General features: G+C 35.2%; 1 protein-coding gene across 1 annotated transcript in view; it reads right to left on the reverse strand.

Annotated features, from left to right (window-relative positions):
- LOC137620974 (probable glutamate receptor) overlaps positions 1-25000 on the reverse strand; it is a 161590-nt gene that overhangs the window by 51979 nt on the left and 84611 nt on the right. The window contains exon 6 of the mRNA XM_068351416.1: positions 1869-1956. Within this exon, the coding sequence (XP_068207517.1) occupies positions 1869-1956 (88 nt within the window). The remainder of the gene's footprint in view (positions 1-1868; positions 1957-25000) is intronic.

Here is a 25000-nt window from a genome sequence, read left to right on the forward strand (position 1 = left end):
GAAGTCTATCATACTTTTCTCTTATTACAGAATTGTTCATTTTCTTTCTTACAATTATTTCTTTCTTTCTTTCCTTAGATATAGACAAGTTTTACTTCTCTCACTTCTGTGGTGGCTTGAATTTTATTTGTTTAATTGTTACATGTTTAACTAAATTAGCTTTTTCACTGAGAATAAGATCTATTTAGTTTTCCTTTTCTTTATTTCGACGTTTCTTTTCTATGTGCATTTTCTATGTTTATTATTATAAAGAAAGGTGTTCATGATTAATAGATGGTTTTTCTGCAAATTTTACATGCTTGTCTCCTATGATTTCTCTTTTCCCAATTCCAAACTGGCCTACAGCTGATTTCTTTCCCTTCTTTTGAGCTTATATAGAAGTCACCCAAAACAAATGCAAATAGAGTCCTATGTTCTTTTTTTCGAAGATATCTCCAGATCTTCATAAAAAAGTTTCTTTTTCTTCCTATGTATTGAACGTTGTTGGTGCATATGTTTAATGATATTCATTTTATAATTCTTATTTAGTTTGATAATCAATCTTGGAGTTCTATCACTGAAACTATATAATTTTTCTGTCATCTGCACAATTTGTAATATCAAGAAAACCCAAATTTCTGTTCTATGAAGCAAAATATATGACCCTCTTTTAATTTCATATAAGATTCCCCAGTTCTTCTAATTTCACTCAATCCTATTATATCCCAAATCATATCTTTCAGATCTTCTGATTTAGAACACACCAAGGTCCTATTCCCTAGACAGGGTCCTGACATTGTACTTTGCGAGGTTCAGTTTCCAACGGCGATCTTTTCTACTCCGCACAAACGAACAAACAAACACATACATACACACTGAATACATACATACATACATACATACATACACACACACACATATATATATATATATATATATATATATATATATATATATATATATATATATATATATATATATACAGTATATATATATATATATATATATATATATATATATATATATATATATATATATATATATATATATATATATATATATATATATTGTTTGGCTAATTGAACGGCATTTTACAATCCTTGATTTTTTATGGCCATTGTAATATTGTCAAATGTATGAAGTGCTTCTTTGTATGCAATGTTCTCATCTTCATACCTTATGCACATACTGTTTAAAACAAAACACAAATAACATAATTATCAATTAAAATATTGATTATTGTCTTCTATAAACTAGATATTCAATGAAATTAGAAATATAAATGACATTAAAAATTTAAAAATGAAATTAGAACTGGAAAACAAAATATATATATAAAAGATCATAAATGAAAACATAGTAGGCTTAGAAAACCGATTGCCCTAACTTCATCGGTATTGGGAATGAAATTATAGCAAACAATCAACATTGTAAGTATGATTTTGGTTAAATTAATCAAGTAGGCCTACCAGTATTTTATGATAGCCATTCTGTACAAATTGTATTTGTTTAAATGGAAAGTGTCAAAAAAATATGATTTTATGGTTGCTACAATCAGCTGTCAGATACCAGGAAATCGCATCTAAGGGTATATCTTCATCAAAAATATCTGGGGGAATACGTTCTCAAACTTCACCCACCCCTACCCACAAAGTCACTTCTACGCCCCTGGATATATTCCATTTCAGTTTATCAATTTTCTTGGACAGATCCATATTCTTTTGAATACGTGGCTCATTTGTAATAACCTTTCAGTAATCTGGATATTTCTCATATTTAAACACCAGATACTGAAACTTTCTTAATCAATTTTACTAACGTAATATTTTTAAATCACAATCAAAATATGAGGTGTACTAATAACTGTAGTGTAAATAACTGATAATTACCTGTAACTTCTCATGATAACGAGAACAACAAGTAGCCAGGCCAATGTCATGATTCGATGGGACAGACTCTTAGGTATGTTACTCACGTCTAGAAAAAAATAAATTCTTAAGTATACATAAATATATTCATAACCTAAGGTGTATATTTTCTTTCCAAATTATAGTACAATGGTATTTAAATATATTATCACCTATAGCTTATCATCATAATCCTTAACAAAGTTGAAAACTTTATGATTTATGCATTAACTCCTTTAAGAATTGCTATTGGAAAAAAAAAATTGATGTTTCATACATTTTAAAAGATATAATGAGTTTCCAACTTAAAATGATATCATTAATTTTTCATTTAGAAGGATATGAATTGTTTCTAACATGGAGAATATAAGGAGTTTCGAATTTTTCATGACATTATGTTCGAATTTCGAAGGATATAGTGAGATTTAAGCGTTCAAGGATAAAAGCGGTTTTAAGCTTTCAAATACATAATACATTTTTAAGCTTAAAGTATATAAAGTTTCTATTTATGAAGTAGTTAAAGTGTTTAAAATTTTAATGATATAAGGCTATATTTTTTAACGATATAAATAATTTAAGATTTTGAAGCATATAAGGATTTTCTAGCTTTGAAGGGTATGATGATTTTTTTCCTTTTTTTTTTAGAACATAAAAAGTTGCAATTTGACAGAATATGAAAATTCATAAGGTTGAATAATATAAGGAATTCCTAATAATGTACGATATAAAGAATTTTTAATTTGGAAGACTTAAGGAATTTCTAATTTCGATAGGTATAATTATATTTTGATTTTGAAGATAAATGGAGTCTTAGTATCCAGATTAATAGATAACTGTTTTCAATAGTGTGAAACACGAATGAAAGGTCTCTCCAAGTACAGCTTAAGTAGAATGAAAACTCTAGCTGCCATATGTCTCTAGAAATTAGAGACTACAGAATAACCCCTTTTCGGGTAGCCTATTATATGTACATTACTGTAATACCTGAAGACTATGTGAAGTGTCAAATGGTATCTATATTTAAGCAAAGAAGGTGACATCATGAAATACAGCAACTACAGGGGAATCAAACTAACAGGGCATGGTTTGAAAGTTTCAGAGAGGGTACTATATGAGAAGTCGAGAGAGATTGTAAAGATTGGGGAACAGCAATATGGATTCATGAGGGAGAGAGGGACTGTGGATACCATCTTTATAGTAAAGCAGTTACAGAAAAAGAGACGAGAGGAAAAACAGAAGATAAATGCTTTTAGAAATTTAGAAAAGGCAAATATTAGAATACCAAGAGAAGTAATGTTTTAGTGTATGAGGAAGAGGAAAGTCTCGGAGAAGTTTGTTATAATGTTAGAGAAAGCACACAAAATAACAAGGACAAAAGTAATAACAACGTTTGAGAAACAGAAACCTTCAAGGTTAGTGTTGGATTACACCACAGTAAGTATTAAGACCGTGTTAATTGAAGGGATCAGACATGAAGAGTTGAAGGAGTTGCTATATGCAGATTATTTGGTGATTATTGCTGAAAATGAGGAGGAATTACAGAGAAGGGGGGTAGAGTGGAAAGAGACTTTGGAAAGGGGTGGCTTGAGGTAAATGTCGATAACACTTAAGCTATGGTGAGCAGTAAGGAAGGTAGGGACAGGATACCCATACTCGAAAGTAGAGGAGCAGTTATACAACATGTGTAACAGTTAGATACCTTGGATCAATTATAAATTCCGGAGGGAGGATGTGAGGCTGAAGTTAAGAATAGGATAAAAGCAGCGTAGGGAAAGTAGAGGAGGTAGCAAGAGTGGTATGTGATAACAAAATGATAATACAGATAAAAGATGACATTTATAGCAAAGTAATAAGACCAGTGTTGATGTATGGCTCAATAACGGGCTTTAAGACAAAAAGTGGAAGCAGAGCTTAAGAGAACAGAGATGATCTTGCTGTTGTGGAATATGGGGATATCACTTCTTGAAAAAATGGAAAAATATGAAATGAAATGAATAGGATAGGTAGTAAGGATTACAGAGATAATAAAAGTATCATGACTGAGATTTTCACTGAGCAAATTAACTATATTTAGCATATAGAACAAATGAAATATATTTATTTTAACTTTTTAAAAACAATCATAAAACTACATAGAGATAGTGAGAGAATCCTGATTGAAAAAGGAGTTATTTTATGTTGGTTAAATATTGTCTGGTGATTTCAGCATATTACTCACCTGGAAATAATAATACAGTAGTTTGATGAGGATATTAGATCCCAGCCTCGTAGCCAACTTGTCCTCTGGGTTAGATGGGTTATTAGAATACATTTAATGTACTTGTGATTACATTGCTCTGTGACTCTGGGCTTCTAACTTCCAACTCCCAACTGAGCGTCGAGCGTCTCGTAAACAATCTCAAAAAACAAAATATCAAAACAAACATAAGAACATCGCTCTCAAAAGACTTATATACTACTGCAATACAAAAGTAAAAAGAATCACATCCTATCTTTGAGGTAATTAATAAATGCTTGAACCCTAATATCAAAATATATTATTTCATTTATGTACAATGTATAACATGTTTTATCATTGCAATATGATGCAATGTTGCGCTCAATACACGTAACATTTGAGGTAATACAGTAAATTATTACAATAATACATAACAGTCTCCTCCCCCTTAACTTGACATTGTAAAAATCTTTATAAATCTAATCTCTCAGAGGGCTTTCCTCTATTAATCCTATTAGGAAGCACTTTAACCTCATCTTGTACTGGTACATAAATTGGTTCTGAATCTACATTTGATGTTGGAGCATCTTGGTTAATATTTGACTCATTTGATCTAACTACTTCTGAAAGTTTCTCATCTCTAACATTCACATGCTCTACTGTATTTCTGTTTAATGGCTGTAATTGATCAACATGACGTTTTACAATATTTCCACCAACTTTAACATTATAATGTAAATTTCCTATCACTCTTTCAATCTCTCCTGGTACCCACTTCTCTGGAGTGTTGTGCGATCTTACCATGATATCAGGTAAAGGTAAAAATTTCTGAACTTTGGTATACTTTCAACTTGTTTATACCCTTTATCTTCTAAATCACTTTGCAAACTTAGATACAACAATTCCAACTTACATTTTATCCTCCTCCCCATAAACAAATTTGATGGTGCCACGCCTGTTGTGCTGTGCGGCGTTGTTCAATAAGACAATAAAAACTTTGATACATGCAAAAATATGTTACCCGAATTTGCTTTTCTACACTTCATATTCTGTTTAAATGTTTGAACAAACCTTTCAGCCTCTCCATTGGTAGAGGGATGATATGTTGCTGAAAATGTATGTTTTATACCATTGACGTTACAAAATTCTTCAAACACTTGTGAGGTAAATTGTGGACCATTATGTGTAACAACTCTTTCTGGAATACCATGTGTAGAAAAAAAATTGCATTAACTCTTTTATTGTGGCATAAGATGTTGTCTTCATTGGAATGACTTCTGGCCACTTATTGTAAGCATCTACCACTATCAAAAACAAATAATTTAAAAACGGACCTGCAAAATCTATATGCCCTCTTTGCCATGGATACCTGGGTAACTCCCATGGGTGCATTCTAGCAAAATGTGGACTGTTCTGTTGCATAACACAATTCATACAAGTCCTTATATAAGATTCCACATCTTTATCTACACCTGGCCATCATACAAAAGTTCTTGCAATTGACTGTGATCTTACAATACCTTGGTGATCAGCATGTATTTCAGACAAAACTTTATTCCTTAGTGAATTAGGAATAACTACCCTTGAACCTCTCATCACTATTCCTTGTGTGACACTCAGTTCATACCACATATCCTTATAGGGTTTACAATTTTCCTCTTTTCCACATAGGTCCCTACCTGTCATTAAACTCTCTAAAACCTTACTAAGTATTGGGTCTCTCTTGGTACTGTGTGCTACATCCTTTGCTGTAATGGATAAATCATACACAGAAATTAACAGATTACTGTCATCATACTCTTCTGGAACTCTGTCTACTGGTAATCTAGATAAAGCCTATGCATTACCCATCTTTGATGTTGGACGGTATTCTATATCATAGTGGTACGCTGCTAACGTAATTGCCCAATGTTGTAGTCTTGCAGCTACCAACGTAGGTAAACTTGGTTTTGGACCCAATATTGCTAATAAAGGTTTATTATCTGTAACAAGTGTAAACTTTTTCCTACCATAAAGATACATATGAAATTTCTTAAATCCATACACTAATGCTAAACCTTCTTTTTCTATTTGAGAGTAATTCCTTTCTGCCTTGTTCAATACTCTAGAAGTGAATGCAATTGGTTTTTCTGTTCCATCTGGCATTACATGAGATAATACTGCACCTAAACCTATGTTTAATGCATCAGATACTGATTTAACTGGTAAATCCATTTGATAATGTACTAGGAATATAGGTGATGTTATTTCCTGTTTGATTCTTTCAAAAGATTCCTGACACTCTTTTGCCCACTTCCATTCTACACCCTTATTCAACAAATTATACAATGGATGTGCAATTGTAGACAAATTCTGAATGAAATTCCTATAAAATGTTACTAAACCTAAAAAAAATGATCGTAATTCCTTAACATTTTCTGGTACTTCTGTTGATTGCACATCTTTAATCTTCTCTAGTTTTGTGAACACCCTTGCCATTAATTACAAAACTTAAGTATTCCTCTGAATCAACTTCTAAAATACATTTGCTCTTATTTACTCTAATATTATGTTCCTTTAACATCTTCAGAACTGTTCGCAATCTTTCTCTATGTTTTCTTGTGTCTTTACCAGCAATTAAAATATCATCCATGAAAATGAATACTCCTTGCATTCCTGAAAAAATCTTATCCATAGTTTGTTGCCATATAGCTGGCCTACTTGCAACTCCATAAGGCCTTAACAAACCTAAGGATGTATTTACTGTACACAATTCTTGTGAACTTTCATCCATAGGAAGCTGTTGAAATGGTTGTCTTAAATCTATCTTAGAAAAAACAGTACATCCTGACATAATTGAAAACATGTCTTTCGGATTTGGTAATGGATGTTGAGCTACTTGCAGTTGTGGATTCAACGTTACTTTGTAGTCTCCACATAGCCTAACCTGACCATTTTCCTTCACAATAGGTACTAATGGAGTAGCCCAATCTGAATATGCAACCTTTTCCCATGAACCTTCATTTTCTAATCTCCTGATTTCTGTTTCAACTGCACTTTTCAATGCATACGGAACTGTTCTGGGAGCACAAAATCTAGGAACACTGTCAGGTGTCAAAACTAAAATTGCCTTTGCATTCTTTACTGTACCTACTTTATCTTGAAACTCTTATATGATATTATCCACAGACATTTCATTTTTGTGTTCATCTTGTCAACCTGTAACCTTCAAAATACTAGACCAATCTAATCTCAAATACCCCAGCCAATCCAAACCTAGCAAAGTTTATCCTTTACCTTTTGCTTCTGTTAATGGTATTCTTTCTAATTTCTGTTCTTTGTACTGTACTTCTACGTTCGAAGCACCTACTACCTGAATATCAAACCATTATAACCTTTCAAAACTCTATTTGTACCTTCTAATAACAAATTAGGAATGCTTTTAGCGGTTTTCTCAGACATAATGGATACACCGGCTGCTGTGTCAACTTGCATCAAAATTGGTTTACCTTTTATGATTACTTCTACCATGATAAGTTTCTTTGCATTTTTGTAGACAGAATTTATGCGATACGTAAAATCAATTTCTGACTTTTCCTAATTATCATGAACACTTTCTGCATTATTCTCTTGTCCAATAGTATCAACTGTAGCATTTATTTTCTTTGCGTATTATTTAGGGAATCTACAAGCAGTTGCAAAATGACCCATCTTTCCACAAATCTGACATGTTTGTCCAGTAGCAGGGCATTTCTCTGCTTCGTATGTAAGATGATCAGTTTTACCACACCTATAACACTTGGGTTTTTCCTGTTGTTACTGTGTACAGGCCTGATTTTGATATTCATGGACATTAGGGAAAGACACTTTTCTATGACTAGGCTTTGACATATTCCTTCTCTGATTCTCATTGTTTTTCCACTTGGAACCTATTGTACTAATTTTAGAATTTTCCATTCTATTGCTTGTAGAACTACCTATTATGCTACTTTGCCTATTTGATGTTTCTAAAGCTCGACTATTATCAATACCTTTTCTAATGTTAAATCTTTGTCTTACAATAATCTCTTTCTTAGCTCTTGTGATGTACAGTGTGCAATAACTTGATCTATGATAACATTTTCTAACTCTAGAGATTCACATGAAACTGCTAAATTCTTTAGTCTAGTCACAAATGCATCTAGACTTTCATTTTCTTTCTGATATGCCTGTGCTGTAAATTGATACCTTTCAAAAAATTTATTGACCTGAGGAGCAAAATATGTGGTGAGAGCCTTAATTGCAGCTTCACTTGTGTCATCTGTAGGCTGCAATGTCTTAAACACTTCCCGAACTTCTCTACCTGCTGTATGAAGCAGTAATGCCTACTTTTGGGTATCCTTCATATTCCCTAATGCTTCTAAATAAATCTTGAATTCCTCACACCACTGTTACCATCGTGTTGCAACAGAATTGGGTTCAGCTGTGATGCTAACTCGTTCAGGAAGTTCAATGTCAAGAGGCACTTTGAACTCTTACCTGGATTAGGTTAGGCTACTGTTCTAAAGTCACTTTGTAACTTCCTACCTTTTTTGTATCCTACCTAACTTTAAAATTCACTTTGTTTTCTTGTTTTGTTTTGCTTGTGTTTGATGAAATTCTTCTGGTCGGCTGAATGGGTAATCTTCATTGGGCATTTTCTTCTGCTTCTCTTGCAATAATTTTTCTTCTGCTTCTCTATGATTTCTGCGTGTATTCGTCATTATGTTGGTTGAATATTGTCTTGTGATTTCAGCATATTACTCACCTGGAAATAATAATACAGTAGTTAGATGAGGATATTAGATCCCAGCCTCGTAGCCTACTTGTCTTCTGGGTTGGATGGGTTATTAGAATACATTTAATGTACTTGTGATTACATTGCTCTGTGACTCTGGGCTTCTAACTTCCAACTCCCAACTGAGCGTCGAGCGTCTCGTAAACAATCTTAAAAACCAAAACATCAAAACAAACATAAGAGCATCGCTCTCAAAAGACTTAAATCCTACTGCAATACAAAAGTAAAAAGAATCACATCCTATCTTTGAGGTAATTAATAAATGCTTGAACCCTAATATCAAAATACATTATTTCAGTTATGTACAATGTATAACATGTTTTATAAATGCAATATGATGCAATGTTGCGCTCAATACACGTAACATTTGAGGTAATACAGTAAATTATTACAATAATACATAACAAGTTAGATGGGAGACTAAATTTCTTCTAGATATTTTACAGCATTTTTTTTTTTTTTAATTTCGATCCATAGAATATAGGAATTAACATTAATGGGTAATACCTCAACAACTTAAGATTTGCAGGTGACATAGTTCTACGAATGAAATAAAGGGGTTGGACGAACCTCCACAGATTATTGATAACTATCTGTAATTTGGTCAGACAATGACTGTTTCCCCAAGAATTGGGACCGAAAAAAAAAATATGCATTGGATGGAGACCTTTTGGTTAAAGAAATAAGATTATGAAACGCAAAATGCCACTTTCTCTAAAAAGAAAGATGGTGGTACCAGTATTAACATATGCATCAGAAACTTGGAGCCTTGCTAAAACCTCAGAACATAAGCTAGTTACAACTCAACAAGTTATGGAAAGGATAATAATGAGAATAACACCAAGAGACACAAAACGAGCAACATTGATACGCCAGACCTACTAGCTTCATCAGTTTTACCTGTGGCTTATATTGAGAAAGCCTGTGTGACATCAATCTTTCTGATATAGTCTACATTATATTTCAACTTTATGTGCAAATGTATATACATTTTTGCCTTTATATATGTGTGTATATATATCATATATATATATATATATATATATATATATATATATATATATATATATATACATATATATATATATATATATATATATATATATATATATATATATATATATATATATAGATAGATAGATACACACACACACACACACACACACACATATATATATATATATATATATATATATATATATATATATATATATATATATATATATAAACATATATATATATATATATATATATATATATATATATATATATATAAACATATATATATATATATATATATATATATATATATATATATATATATATATATATATATATATATATATATATATATATCAATCATCAATCTTTTCTTCCTTCTCTTGTTTTGTGTGCAATCTGTAGGGACCCATTATATTATTCCTAATATAGATCTATTAACTGTCAACATTCTCATTATACGTAGAGCTTTTGTTAGTTCATATTTGCAGGTACACAACTGTGTACAATTAAGGCTTATGCAATTCCATTTGCTTTGTCCTTAGCATCCAGTTTTGCAGCCACATTTTGTCAATTGCTCAGAAAATTGAGCAATGGGTGGAAGGTTTGTCCAGACAATTGGCAAGTCCCTACGATGATTTTGCCAGCCCATTGTGTATCTATCACATAGATCCCAATTTTTCAGGTTTGAATGTATATTTGAACACAGTTTCCTGGCCAAATACGCAGGGAACTTGAAAGGAAAAACGTTTTACATGCCTAACAAGGGATGTGCTTTTTATTGTAATAGCATTACAAGACCTTCACTTAGGGGAAAACACGTCAAACCTTGGTTCATCAACCTTGTTTGTAATAGGCTACTGACAAATTTCTCAAGGATGTTGAGGTCTACATTGTATATGATAGGTGGGTATTGGCTGAGCTTTTTGAATACAGGGCTCACTTCAGGGATAACCTCCCAAGCTTGCCATGCACCTTTCTTGTCTTTACTATGAAAAGCTGATGCAGCATTATGGTTATTGAAATCATGAAAGAACAGCATACCCCCTGAAGAGTTGCCAAAGCACCGACTGCAATAACAATAATATGTGTGTTGCATGCCTTAATCAACACAGACTTCATCTGTTGATAAGCTGCATGAAAAACTTGTCTAAAGATTCGGTTGTCATCTTCTTCATGGTTGCAAAGACTGAAGCCCTCAAGGCTGATGGGTTTGTTTGGAAAAGCCTGATCACCTTTGGGCATAACTATAAAATTTCTCGGACACAGTGTCATTATCTGTTCCGTTAGGAACCCAAAGAGCTCAATTTTGTTGTTGGTGTCTCGTAGGAAGATTTTCAGTTGGGTGGCAGGATTTTCATTTTTTTTTTTTTTTTTTTTTTTTTTTGTGGTAAATCTATGTCGATGTCTCTTACCTCTCTTTGACTTGGTTTAAACTTTCAGGTTTGAAGTCCAGTAGATATAAAAAAACGATGTCTGTTCGCTCATACTTTAATGAGGATGTCTGGATCCATGAAACTACATCTTGGACAACATAATCCTCAAAGGTCTTTGATGTCTTTGGAAACAATGAATATACAAGAGGAGAGCCATCATCTACTGTGTGTCAGGAGGAGAAATGATAGCTTCCAGAATGTGTGCTTGCTGTGACCTCTGACCAGAGTGGAGTTTCCTTATGTCCCTCAGTGCTACAGGGAAACATTGATTCTCATGCTTGAAGAACTTAAGCAGGCTAAATTTCGTAAGTGACAGGATATAAAAAGCTGTAAGAACAGATGCCCGTCATCTTTGATTACCTGCTTCTTGATGTCACTTGAAGTTTCAGCCGTCAAATGGCAAAAGAAGTCAACGTTTTTCTTTTGAATGGGCCTAGAGAAGGAGGTCTCATTACTAGGAACTTTGAAAAAGTCTATGAAGGCCACTTAATTTTTCTAAAAGGGAGTTTTTATAAGCTCTGAAGCACTGGGATGTGCGATAGCTTTTGGGTTTAATGATAGATCCTTGGACTCCTCCTGGAAAGGATTCCTATTATGGATTGGGTTTATTAATGACTATTGAGATCAACATCTTCATTTTCTACTTAGAGCTGAGATACCAATTGGTTGACTAGCTGGCTAACATGTGGTGCAAACACCTTCAACAACTGCATTGGCCTGTTTGGGAGCTCAGCCAATGGTAAGCCTAAGAAGACCCCAATGAGACTTGTGGACCACAAACTTAACCACCTGAAATCCACTTAACACCTGAGGATGATTTTGTTGCAAAGAAACTATTATCTCTGAGTGGATTGGTAGCCATCGAGCATCATTCATATTGTTATTTGCAAAGAAGTGTTTAGCAATATAGGCTAAAGATAGCCTCTCAGAAAAATCTGATTGAGATAACATAAGCTCCCAGAATTGAAACTGAGGACTCCCCTTTCTGTGTGTCTCACATCAATCTTCTAAACTAACTAACTGAAGTTATAGGTAAGATATATACAAGGCTTATTAGATAGTGTTTGGGATAATAAAGTTTACAACAAAAATACAATTGGTAGACGACTACAACAGTTAGTAAACTACCACTATAACTAATACACTACAAGTTGGTACTGAACCCCATGCTGAGTCTCACAGTAGTGTTGCCACCAGTAAGCCTAGTTTGTGCTTTGAAATTACGCACGCACTCACACACACACACACACACACACCAAAAAAAAAAAAAAAAAAAAAAAAAGAAAACTAGACCGGAATCCCACATTTCATTGGGTGATCGTTGATGTTGCCCTTCAACCAAATGCAATATCTTTGATGAGGCAGATTCCTAAAACGATATATATATATATATATATATATATATATATATATATATATATATATATATATATATATATATATATATATATATATATATATATGTATATATATATATATGTATATATATATATATATATATATATATATATATATATATATATATATATATATATATATATATATATATATATCCTAACTGAAAAGCTTTTTAAAAAACCTTGATTTTTCATAGCAATTGCAATATTGTTAACTTTATGATATACTTATCTTTTTGTGAGGTATTCATCTTCATAACCTATCACCTAATTTTAAAACCAAAGACAAATAACATATTTATCAATTAAAATTAAATCATCACTTAATTCTCCTCTATAAACTAGAAATTAAACGAAATCAAAATTATAAACGTCACTAAATATTAGAGATAAAATTGGAACTGAAAAAAAATGATAAATATAAAAAATCGTGGGTGAAAAATATATCAGAATTCAAAAACTGATGGTCATAAATTGACCGATATTGGGAATGAGTCTATAACAATCATCATCATTAGTATGTTCTCGGTAAATTCATCAAGAAGGCCAACCGGTATTTTATGATAACCATTGTGTACTAATAATAAGTGGTCACATGAAAATCGTCGAAAAAAAAAATATGATTTCTTTGTTACTACAATCAGCTGTCAGATGCTATGAAAGGGGCTTCCTCGTAAAAAAAATAAAAACAAAAATTTGGGGACCCCCCCTCTCGGTTATCAGTGACTTCTTAAACTTCAGCCACTCCCCCCCTCCTAAAACACTCCTACAGCACGTCCCTGCACTCACAATTAAACAGAATTATTTCTATTTTCTATAAACTACTGTATTTATAAATTTTAAGAGCAAATTAGTTCATATATTAAGAATATATCTGATATAAAATGTAAAAAATTAAAAAATATCACTGGTAAAAATATCGCCCCCCCAGAAAAAAAAATTCCAATCAAACACTATCTTCGTATACTAGCAACACCAGCTTATTTTTGCCTCCCTGATTCGAGAAGGTATACTTGTCAGTTAACATACAGTGGCATTCTTGTTATACTTGACGTTGTGATGATGGAGCATCATGACCACATAAATTTTCGAGGTAAAAGACAAAAAACTAAAGTAGTTATACCGAGAGTCACAATAGAATTGCATTGAAATAATATCCTCCCAATCGTATTTAGCCGTAAATCAAATATCTAGCCGGACAACGTTTCAACGAGAAGAGCCTCACGAATCGGCCTATAAAAGGACGACCACGTGGCACTACTGGAGAGAGGGATCAATAGATCATTTCTTCAGTCATATCACAGCCTATATCAACTGCTATGAAAGTTGAAAAAGAACTAGGTCTTCAAATCTCTCATCTTACGTTAAGAAGGACATCGTACAACAAAGGAATTCATCACAGAAGTTTGGGTATCATACTCTCCCTTTCTCAAAATCACTAAGAGCAACAACCATTATCTGTTCTGAAGTATTTACCACTTCAGTCACATTCCTGGGATAATAACGTTGTATGGTGTGATGAAAAGACTCCCTAGCTGGTGACCTAATAACACAAGATAAGTAATTAATCCCTATACTGTCATGCAGACTTAGGCCTGTTTTTTTTTTCTTTTGTTTTTTTTTTATTTTTTTTTAAGGACTGCACTGATTAAATATCCACATGCTCGCAGAAATACAATATTTATTTTTGCTTTCAAGGATAACAATTTAAGCCTAGTACAATTCAAATTACCTAACTATCGAAAGTGAGAAACTCTTGACATCATAAAAGTCACAGTGGAGGAGTAGAAATACCACAAGTTTTAATTAACCTAATCTTGATTTATTTTACAAATTTACATGAAATGAAACGGACATCTGAACAAACACAAAAACGGTATCAAAATAAAAAGCAATTCAAAATAATAAAAATGGTTACTTAGACACGTGGTCTTCAATAATTAATAACTGAAATTGGGTCAGGAACGTGGCCTGTGACCCCGAGACTGCTAGTCTTGAAAGTTAAAATTATATCGAAAAAAATACATATACACACAATTCCACCGCACACAGCCCGAAATGTGTAATAGCCAGTCAACCTAACTAAGTTAAAATTAGTCTAAGCTAAGAAAAAATGGGGGGGGGGGGGAACTAAGTGGCTACGTTCTGTACTTGCACTCTTTGGATGACAGTCGTTTGCCCTTAATTGGCTGTTGACCTGGTTGCACTTTGCACTTTTGACTTGCTCACCCCAAAAATTCTCTCTTTGGCAATTAAGGTTTACCAGGCTCTTCTTCTCTATCTCTCCGACCGGCAGTACTCCTCTGTGAGTCGAGTTTTGGGAAGGGGGAGGGGTGGGAAGTTGGGGGATGTGGGGGGGGGGGGGGTAAGCCAGAGGTGCACAGATCCACTAACTGGCCACTCGGCCAAGTAGGTAAGACAGCCACAACTGCTTCCATATGAATGGGCCGATGTTAAGGTTGAGAGGGATCCCCTGGCTTCACCTTCCAGACAGGCGAGAGTCATGATGCGCAAGGTAACCCAGGTGAGGTGCCAGGACAACATATTGTTGCAAGGAGTGCATAGGAGGCAGGATTTTGTACTAAATACTCAGAGTAATCTTGCTGCTCTGAGAGAGTTCGCATATACAATAATCCTACCTATTCTGGCTTGCTAAACTTTGATAGTTAACATGAAAAATAAGCAATGGGCTGGTGCGATGGGCAAACATCTTAAAATTAACAAACCTTAATTGGTATTGAGAAATAAAAGCTGCTTTCAAGTCAGCAGTATTAAGATTACTGTATATTCAAATCAGTTTAATATTTAGTCTCGACACGCGTCGTTTTAGGAAAGAACCAACATACGCCGGGATAAGCCCCCTTGCTGTGCGTATCTATGCTGTGACGTCACGAGCATGGCGTGCGCTACTGTCAACAGATTTAGTATTTTTAAAATAGTCCTCCCAATGTTTTGATAAAGAAAACTTAATGTAGGAGAGGACGTTTAAGGGGTAGCTTCAGTATTATTAGGAGAGAGCCAAAAATACGAATAAAAGAAGAGTGAAAAGAAAATTCTTCACAACTATTTTTCCGTATTAAGAGCCATTGGGCTTATAGCACCTTGCTTTCCCATCTAGGGTTGTAGCTTGGCTAGTAATAATAATGATATTAAAAAGTAATTTAGAATCACAATAGGCTTGATATCACACATGGGGAGTCGTATATATTTCTACAGGGAAATTACTGTTTTCTTTTAATAAACAATCATTGAGCTGACACTGACCATTCACCCGGAAAAGGCCTTCTGTGGTTCTACAGTCAATCACTGATACATATTATCACATATAGAGGATAGCAATAACTGAAATAGAATATACTAACCGGCGACTTCACAAGAGTTTCTAACGAACTACATACGATCAATTTTTCAATTTATTGCATCGGTCTCGTCGCCTATTAAGAAAAAAGAACAATTGTTTTATTTTGTAGTGTTGTAGTGACCTTCTCCTAGAAGTGCTTCTTTCTTTAGTGTAATGGAGTTAACGTCTTTAATTTATCTTTTATTTTTGTTGTGCATTTGATTTCAGACTTTGAAGTAGATTTTTGCTTGTTTTTGTCCAGTTTTGTTTGCCTGTCTTTTGAAGGCTGGACTTAGGATGTTTTCCTCCCCTCGAAAGGGTAGTTGTAGTTTTAAATTGGTACGTCACCCATGTAAGTGTTTTCATGTTGATGGTCTTTCGGCTGTTCATCGCCTGTTTTGTTTTCATCTCCACTGGTGATGTGTGGCCCTTTGGAGTGAAAAAAAAAAAAAAAAAAAAAAAAAAAAAAAAAAAAAAAAAAAAACAGTTAGCGGCTCAGAGAGAGGTTTTCAACTCCCATATTTCCTGATGGCTTGTGGCAAGTTTGATGAAATATTCTGAAGACGTCCTCGATGTTTTTGCAGCTGGTGGCATCTTGGAGGTGTTCCTTGCCATCCCTTATGAACTGTATTTTGCTGACGTTTCTTCAGTTCGTGCAAGGGGCCGTGTGATGCCCTTCCTTGCATTTCATACATTTGGATGAGAGCCTTATCCGTCGTTGCCCTTGCCCTCAGCTTGCTGAACCTCTGGAGTCGTTAAGGGGCCTCCCAGGGGCGGAGAAAAGGGTAAGATCTGAGACCCTGTGTGATTTGTCGTGACCATTCCTACCCATAGACGACTTATGTTGAGTGTCTCCTACTATGTGGCACTGCTGAAATTTACGGTTGGATATGAATCTACGTGACGTGTTGCTAAGGGATTAGGATTTGTGGAAGAATAGTTAATTGATATTAGCAGGGTGATGTTTATTTTCAGTAATGACAATGTATGTTTATTGTCATTTAATTGTGTGAATCAATTAGGTCTAAGGTTATTTTCTTACTTTGTCTCCTTCTATCACAACGACCCGTGCATATGTGGTTTCCATCTCTACCTAGTAACTTTTTCTTTTACTTTAGTGTGCTAGTTAGCTAGGCGAATGTGTCTTTGTAGAATTGTAATTATCAGTTTTTTCCCTAAAGTAAAGTCTTAAAGGGATTTCTTTGTAATTTTAAGTTATTAATTGTAATAAATAATTAAGTGTTTGTTTAGTCTCTGTATCCTTCTCTTTGAGGACATTCCTTGGATTGTTTTTGTTCTGGTACGAGTACTACTCATTATCATAGTGGTAAGGGCTTTATGGTAGATAAAGAATCTGTGAACTCGTCACCATCTCTTAAGAGTTTTCAACATAAAATGGCGACCTTGACAGGATCTATTACCAGACATTAACGTTCACAGGATTTTTATAAGGAGGAGTGTAGAGAAAAGTGGGAGGATAGTTTTGCTTGTCAAGTTTTTAAGTGATAAGAGTATTTTCTCCCCCCCCCCTTCTCTCTCTCCCTCATTCCCCTTTTAACTTAGAATATACCTTATTTCGAGCTTCAAGTTGAGAAGGCTGCGGCCGAATTTCTCAGTAGCCCTGGTTGGGAAGACAATATTTTTTTATTTGAAGCGAGAGGAGTTGTGGTTCTTGTCTCAGATTTGCATTTGGAACTGCCATCAGAAATTCGTAAGGGACAGTTACTTAATGAAGTACTGAAAGCTGCTAAAGAGCACCAAAAGAGAGTAAGTGTTTCACATATGAACAAAGAAGAAGAACAGGGCAAAGTCACTAACGATGGAAACCAGGAACTAGATAAAAGTAACATTCTTCAGGTTGTAAGTTGAAGAAAAAGCTAAAGAAAGGGAACACGAGATTAACTTGCAGAGAGTACGTAACAGTAATAATAATAGAAATAGTAGTTCTGGGGGATAATTTTAATGTAATGTCAGCTTTGAAGTTGGTACCTTTGTTCAATGAGGAAGATGTTCCAGAATTTTCCACTTCTTTCGAGAGGATAGCTAAAAGGTTGTTTTGGCCAAAGGGCATGTGGACCACTATGATTCAGTGTTGATTGAAAGGGAAGGCTCCGCGTGTATATAACACACTTAATGAAAATCTTTGTAACGATTATGACACAGTGAAAGCCATAATTCTTAAGGCCTATGATTTAGTTCCTGAGGCCTATAGGCAGAAATTTCGCAATTTTAAGAAAAAGTCCGGGATGACATTTGTGGAATTTGCGAGGCAGAAGGAGCAGTTTTGTGAGGACTGGTTGAAGTCAAAGGATATTGATAATTTTTCTAAATGAAAAGAAATGATTTTGGTAGAGGAATTTAAAAGACTGTGGTTAGGGAGTTAAAAATACATTTGGACAAGTTGAAACTGGACTCCTTGCAGGAGATCGCTATTGTGTCGGACGAGTACTCCCTTGCCCACAAGCAGGAAAAAATAACTAGGGAAGTATTTGTAAACAATAGGAAATTTTTCAGTGGTAGTTGGAGAAGGAATAACCAGAACAGACAACAGGAGTCGGAGAAACCCGATTTTGACAGAAATACGAATAATAGGAATAGTGATAATGATAATGAAACTAGTAGTAGTTTAAATAATGGTAGTTCTCGCAGTTATGTTAATACTAGTAGGAATGTAGGTAACAGTAAGGCTTTGGAGTCAGGAATAGTCTGTTTTTGGTGTAGTAGAAGAGGTCCCGTCGAGTCTCAATGTTTCTCGAGAAAGAAATATTTCGAAAGAAACCCGAAACCTGTCAGCGTTGTAACAGCAGCTAAACTGCCAAAGGTAGACGAATCTAGATGACTTAGATTAAGTAAGTACATAACTGATGGATCTATTTTCACGGATAAGACTAAACAGATTGAGACAAACATTAAAGTATTGAGAGATACAGGGGCTGCTCAGTCATTAACTTTACGAGAGTCTGTCCTGATGGATATGTATATAAGAATGATGAGTATGTCGTATTGGGTGATTTCTCGAACACAGTGGATTCATACTCATTAAAAACCTTTTTTCTTGATACTAACTATTTTTCAGGTGAGGTAAAGTTGGCTGTTGTTGAAAGTTTGCCAATTCCCAAAATAGATGTAATTTTTGCTAACGATTTGTCCATTACAGATGAATCTTGTATCTTTCCAATTCTGTCTGTGGTCGAAGTAGGGGACGACCACTGTCCTATAAATGATATTTTAAAACCTATCTCTGTGATAACGAGGTCAAAGGCAAAAAAGGTTGACCTGGCCGAGGTTGAGTTGGATTTGGATGTGATTGATGGACAAGACTGACTTTGTAACAAATGGTGTACTTAATTTTCGAGACGTGGTGTGGGATTCCAAGGCTTTTAGAAAAGCCCAGACTGTTGAATTTAATGACGTATTTAGTAGTGATATGAGTGATTTATCTAAGTCAGTATTCTGTAAAGAGAAAGGGTTGCTTTACAGGGTTAGTAGGTCAGCTGTTGCACCTGCTGACTAGGTAGAAGTTTCTCGTCAGTTGGTAGTTCCTGATGAGTATAGGAAAAAAATTTTGTTCCTGGCTCATGAAAATAATCTTGCTGGGCATTTTGGGGTCAGGAAAACGTTTCAGTAGGTCGCACAACATTTTTATTGGCCCCGAATGCGACGAGATATAAAGCACTATGTACTTTCTTGCAAAGTGTGTCAGTTGGTGGGGAAGCCCAACCAAAAGATATGTAAAGCCCCACTCATTCCCATACCTTCAGTTGGGGAGCCTTTTGGGGAGGTTGTGATCGATATTGTTGGTCCTCTCCCGCGGACGCACGGTGGTAATGAGTAATTATTAGCAATTGTGGATCGGGGGTATTCGGAGTAAAAAGATCGTCGATAATATTATTGGCTTCTTTACTAAGTTTGGTATACCTCGCACTTTGCAATCTGATTGTGCTACTAATTTCATAAGCAAGTATTTTAAGAATAAAATGTCTGAATTAGGGGTAAAACACATTACCTCTTCCCCATATCACCCTGAGAGTCAGGGCCAGGTAGAACGGTTCCACCAGACCCTAAAGTCTATTTTGAGGAAGTTTTGCATGGAGTTAGGAAGAGAGTGGGAAAAGGAGGTCCTGTATGCCTTATTTGCCATTCATTCCATTCCTAATGAGGCTTTGGGATACTCTCCTTCCGAGCTTGTTTTCGGGCATTGTGCGTATGGGCCCTTGGAAGTTGTACGTAAACATTTGGAGGGGGTGACTCCCGAGATCAGCATTCTTGATTATTTGTCAAGACTTCAAAAGAAATTGAGAAAGACTTGGGAGTTTGCTAAAGAGAATTTAGCAGAAAGCCAGGAGGTGATGAAAAACAAATACGATGTTGGGACTTAAAAAAGGGTGTTTAAACCTGTAGATAGTGTTTTAGTTTTATTGCCCTACCCAGGAAATCCTTTGAGGGCACAGTTTCCAGGGCGCTGGAAGGTTATGAAGAAATATAATGATGTGAATTATTTGATAGAGACCCCAGGTAAAAGAAAAAAAAAAAAAAAAAACTCGCGTATGTCATATTAATATGCTCAAACCTTATGTAAGTAGAGATGTAGATTTACTTGGAAATGTAGACATTGATCCCGTCACCTAGTCAATGTAGAAGTATACATAGAAGTAGATACAGTAGAGTCAGTAGTTAGTAATAAATTATCTGTTACACCTGATGCCTTGAACAGCAATTCTGAAATTTTGAATAATTTACAAATTAAATTTCAGCATTTGGATCACTACAGGTTTGTATCATTAATTAGCCTGATTAATGAATACAGAGATATTTTTCAAGACACTCCAGGTAGGACTATGGTTTTAGAACATGATGTGGATGTGGGGGACTCAAAACCTATTAAATAATGCCCCTACCAACTTAACCCAGTAAAGAGAGACATAGTGAGAGAGGAGGTGCAATATATGTTAGATAAGGATTTAATTGTATCCAGCAGTAGTCCGTGGAGTTCGCCTGTGGTGTTAGTTAAAAAAGAAGGCGGACAACATCGTCTATGCTTCAATTATAGAAAGATAAATGCTGTAATCAGAACAGATTCCTTTCCTCTACCCAGGGTGGAAGACTGTATTGATCGTGTTGGGTCTGCCAAATTTTTGACAAAATTGGATCTTTTAAAAGGATATTGTCAGGTCGGTCTTTCAATCTGGGCGAGACAGATTTCAGCCTTTGTGACAGGTGAAGGCCTTTTCGAATGCAAGGTAATGCCATTCAGAATGAAAAATGCTGCTGTTACCTTCCAAAGGTTGATGAATTACATAACACAGAATTTGGAGGGTTGCGTTGTCTACATAGATCACCTTATCATTTATAGTGATGATTGGAAGACTCATCTTAAAAGATTGAGAGCTTTGTTTCGGGCTTTGCGGAAGGCTGGCCTAGTGGTAAATCTGAAAAAAAGTGATTTCGCTCAGGCAAAGGTAATTTACCTCGGTCATGAGGTGGGCCTGGATAAGGTCGCCTCTAAGAAGGCTAATGTGTAGGCGGTTGCAGATTTTCCAGTACCTTTTAATAAAAGGGGCGTTAGGCGTTTCCTAGGCATAGTCGGATACTAGCGGAAATTTATTTGCAATTTTTCTGACATAGCTAACCCTCCTATAAACCTGTTAAAGAAAGGTGTTAAATTTAACTGGTCTGCCAATTGTCAGGGGGCTTTTGAAAGACTGAAAGCCACCTTGATTGGTTACCCATTGTCACGCTCCCCAGATTTTAAATTGCCTTTCAGGTTAGATACCGATGCTAGCGACTTGGGACTCGGTGCTGTTCTATTACAAGTTGATGACAACGGAACGCTACACCCTGTTGTTTATTTCTCCAAGAAATTGTCGAGAGCAGAAAGAAAATATTCTACAATAGAAAAGGAGGCATTGTGTCTAATAAAGGCAAGGTCCCATTTTGACGTTTATTTATGTAATTCTAACTATCCTATTGTAGTTTATACTGACCACAACCCCTTAGTCTTTATCCAACGTTTCAAAGATAAAAATATGCGAATTCTTAGGTGGAGTTTGACTCTCCAAGAGTATGATCTTGAGATACAGCATATACCAGGCAGGGATAATGTAATTCCCGACGTTTTGTCTAGGTCCTTTACAATAAAATGAATTGTCTGCAATAATAACCATTCTGTATTTATTTTAGTCTTCCACTTTTGTTTCTTGCTATGTAAAGTAATTTTATTTCGTTAGCACTTTGAATTCAAAAAAAAAAAAAAAAAAATCTTTTCGATAATTTTTTATCACTTTTTTAGGAGGTGTAATGGAGTTAACGTATTTAATTTAATTTTTATTTTTGCTGTGCATTTGATTTCGTACTTTAAGATAGATTTTTGCTTGTTTTTGTCCGGTTTTGTTTATGTCTTTTGAAGGCTGGACTTAGGATGTTTTCCTCCCCTCAAAAGGGTAGTTGTAGTTTTAAATTGGTACGTCACCCATGTAAGTGTTTTTATCTTTTCATGTTGATGGTCTTTATGCTGTTCGTCGCCTGTTTTGTTTTCATCTCCACTGGTGATGTGGGGCCCTTTGGAGTGAAAAAAACGGCAGTTAGCGGCCCCTTATAGAGAAGTTCTCAGCTCCCCTATTCTGAAGACGACCTCGATGTTTTTGCAGCTGGTGGCATCTTAGAGGTGTTCCTCGCCATCCCCTATGAACTGTATTTTGCTGACGTCTGATCAGTTCGTGCAAGGGGCCCTGTGATGCCCTTACTTACTTTTGGATGAGAGTTTCATCCGTCGTTGCCCTTGCCCTCAGCTTGCTGAACCTCTGGAGTCGTTAAGGGGCCTCCCAGGGGCGGAGAAAAGGGTAAGATCTGAGACCCTGTGTGATTTTCCCTGATCATTACTACCCATAGACTACTTATGTTGAGTGTCTCCTACTTTGTGGCACTACTGAAATTTAGGATTGGAGTTGAATCTATGTGACGTGTTGCTAAGGGAATAGGATTTGTGGAAGAATAGTTAATTGATATTAGCAGGGTGATGTTTATTTTCAGTATCGCAATTTATGTTTGTTGTCATTTAATTGTGTGAATTAATTAGGTTTAAGGTTATTATTAGAGTTAGCTCATACTAATTTTTTTTTCAGGTCATTTGGGTGTGTTAAAAACTTTTCTTAGTTTAGCTAGGTATTTTTGGTGGCCTGGAATTAAATTGTGTGTGAAGCAATTTATCAGAGTGTGTGAGACTTTTCAGGTTATGGGAAAACCAAATCAGGGGATCCCAAAAGCCCTGTTGTATCCCATACCCGCTATAGGTGATCCTTTTTCTAAATTAGTAATTGATGTGGTAGGTCCCTTACCCAAAACTAAAACAGGTTACGTATATTTACTAATTATCATGGATAGAGCCTCTCGCTTTCCTGAAGCTATACCTACGAGGCGTATTACTTTCCAAGTTGTCTTTAAAAAATTAATGGATTTCTTTTTCAGGTATGGTCTCCCTCGTGTAATTCAGACCGACTGCAGGACGAATTTCACGAGTAAGGTATTTAGGGGTAAGTGTGCTGAACTGGCCATTCAGCACGTTACCAGCGTACCTTATTACCCGGAGAGTCAAAGGATGGTGGAAAGGTTCCAGCAAACCCTCAAGTCTGTCCTAAAGAAACATTGTTATGATCATGATAGTGGCTGGGACAAAGCCCTCCCTTTTGTCCTCTTTACTATCAGGAATGACCTTAACTCTTCCACTGGTGTAGCTCCTTTCGAGTTGGTATTTTGGCACAAGGTTCATGGACCATTGGAAATTGTTTTTGAAATGCTCAAATCCTACCTAAAGGAGGAAATAAATGTTAAAAGGTTTGTGGAAGACTTGAAGGGAAGAATGGTTATTGTCTGGAAGTTTGTTAAGGAAAATTTGGAATGATCTCTGTTAGTAATAAAGAACAACTTTGACAAAAAAGGTAAAGATACATTCATTTGAACATGTGGAGTTGGGTTTTGTGTTGAGTATGGACCTGGATAATTTTCTCGAACCAAGATATAAGGGCCCTTGGAATGTTTTGTGGAAACTGTCAGAGGTTAACTATGAAATTGAGGCTCCCGGTTCAAGCCGTAAATGTAGAATATTTCATGTTAATCGTCTGAAACCTTATATTGATAATCAAGGTGATCCATTAGCAATAGTGTCTGGGTCTGTGTCTGTGGTATTGGATGTGCCTCCCGAGGACTCTGACGAATTATGGTGTCAGTTTCCTTCGGATACTATTGGAAAATTTCGAGATGTTGAAAATTAATTCAGTTTATTTAGATGTCAGCAAATGGGAGGATGTGCTTAATTTAATCTGGTCCTTTTCAGACCTTTTTCAGGATGCTCCAGGTAGGACAAATATTTTAAGTCACGACAGTGATGTAGGTGATGCTTACCCTGTGAAGCAGAGTCCTTACTGGCTGAACCCAGTAAAATGGGATTTGGTCAGTAAGGAGATAGAGTATATGTTGAAACATAACCTTATTCAACCATTTGTAAGACCCTGGAGTTCTCCTATTGTATTAGTAAAGAAAGCAGACGGTAGGTTCCGCATGTGTGTGGAATACAGTAAAGTGAGCACCAATACGAAAATTGATTCTTTTCCTCTCCCTCGTATTGATGATTGTCTGGATCGGATTAGTTCTGACAAATTTATTACTAATTCAGATCTTTTAAAGGGTTATTAGCAGGTTTTATTGTCTGACCGAGCTCGTGAAATATCCGTATTTGTCATTCTGTTTAGCCTATAAGTGTTTAAGGTTATGCCTTTTGGAATGGAAAATGCTGCCTGTACTTTTCAAAGGCTCATGAATAGGGTAATTTGTGGTTTGGAACGAGTGGAAATTTATATTGATGACTTGGTAGTATATAGTAATGAATGATATACCCACATGTTAAGGTTACGTAAGGTTTTTGAAGCCCTTAGGT

The sequence above is a fragment of the Palaemon carinicauda genome, chromosome 27 (assembly GCF_036898095.1).
Source record: "Palaemon carinicauda isolate YSFRI2023 chromosome 27, ASM3689809v2, whole genome shotgun sequence".
Classification (NCBI taxonomy): Eukaryota; Metazoa; Arthropoda; class Malacostraca; order Decapoda; family Palaemonidae; genus Palaemon; species Palaemon carinicauda.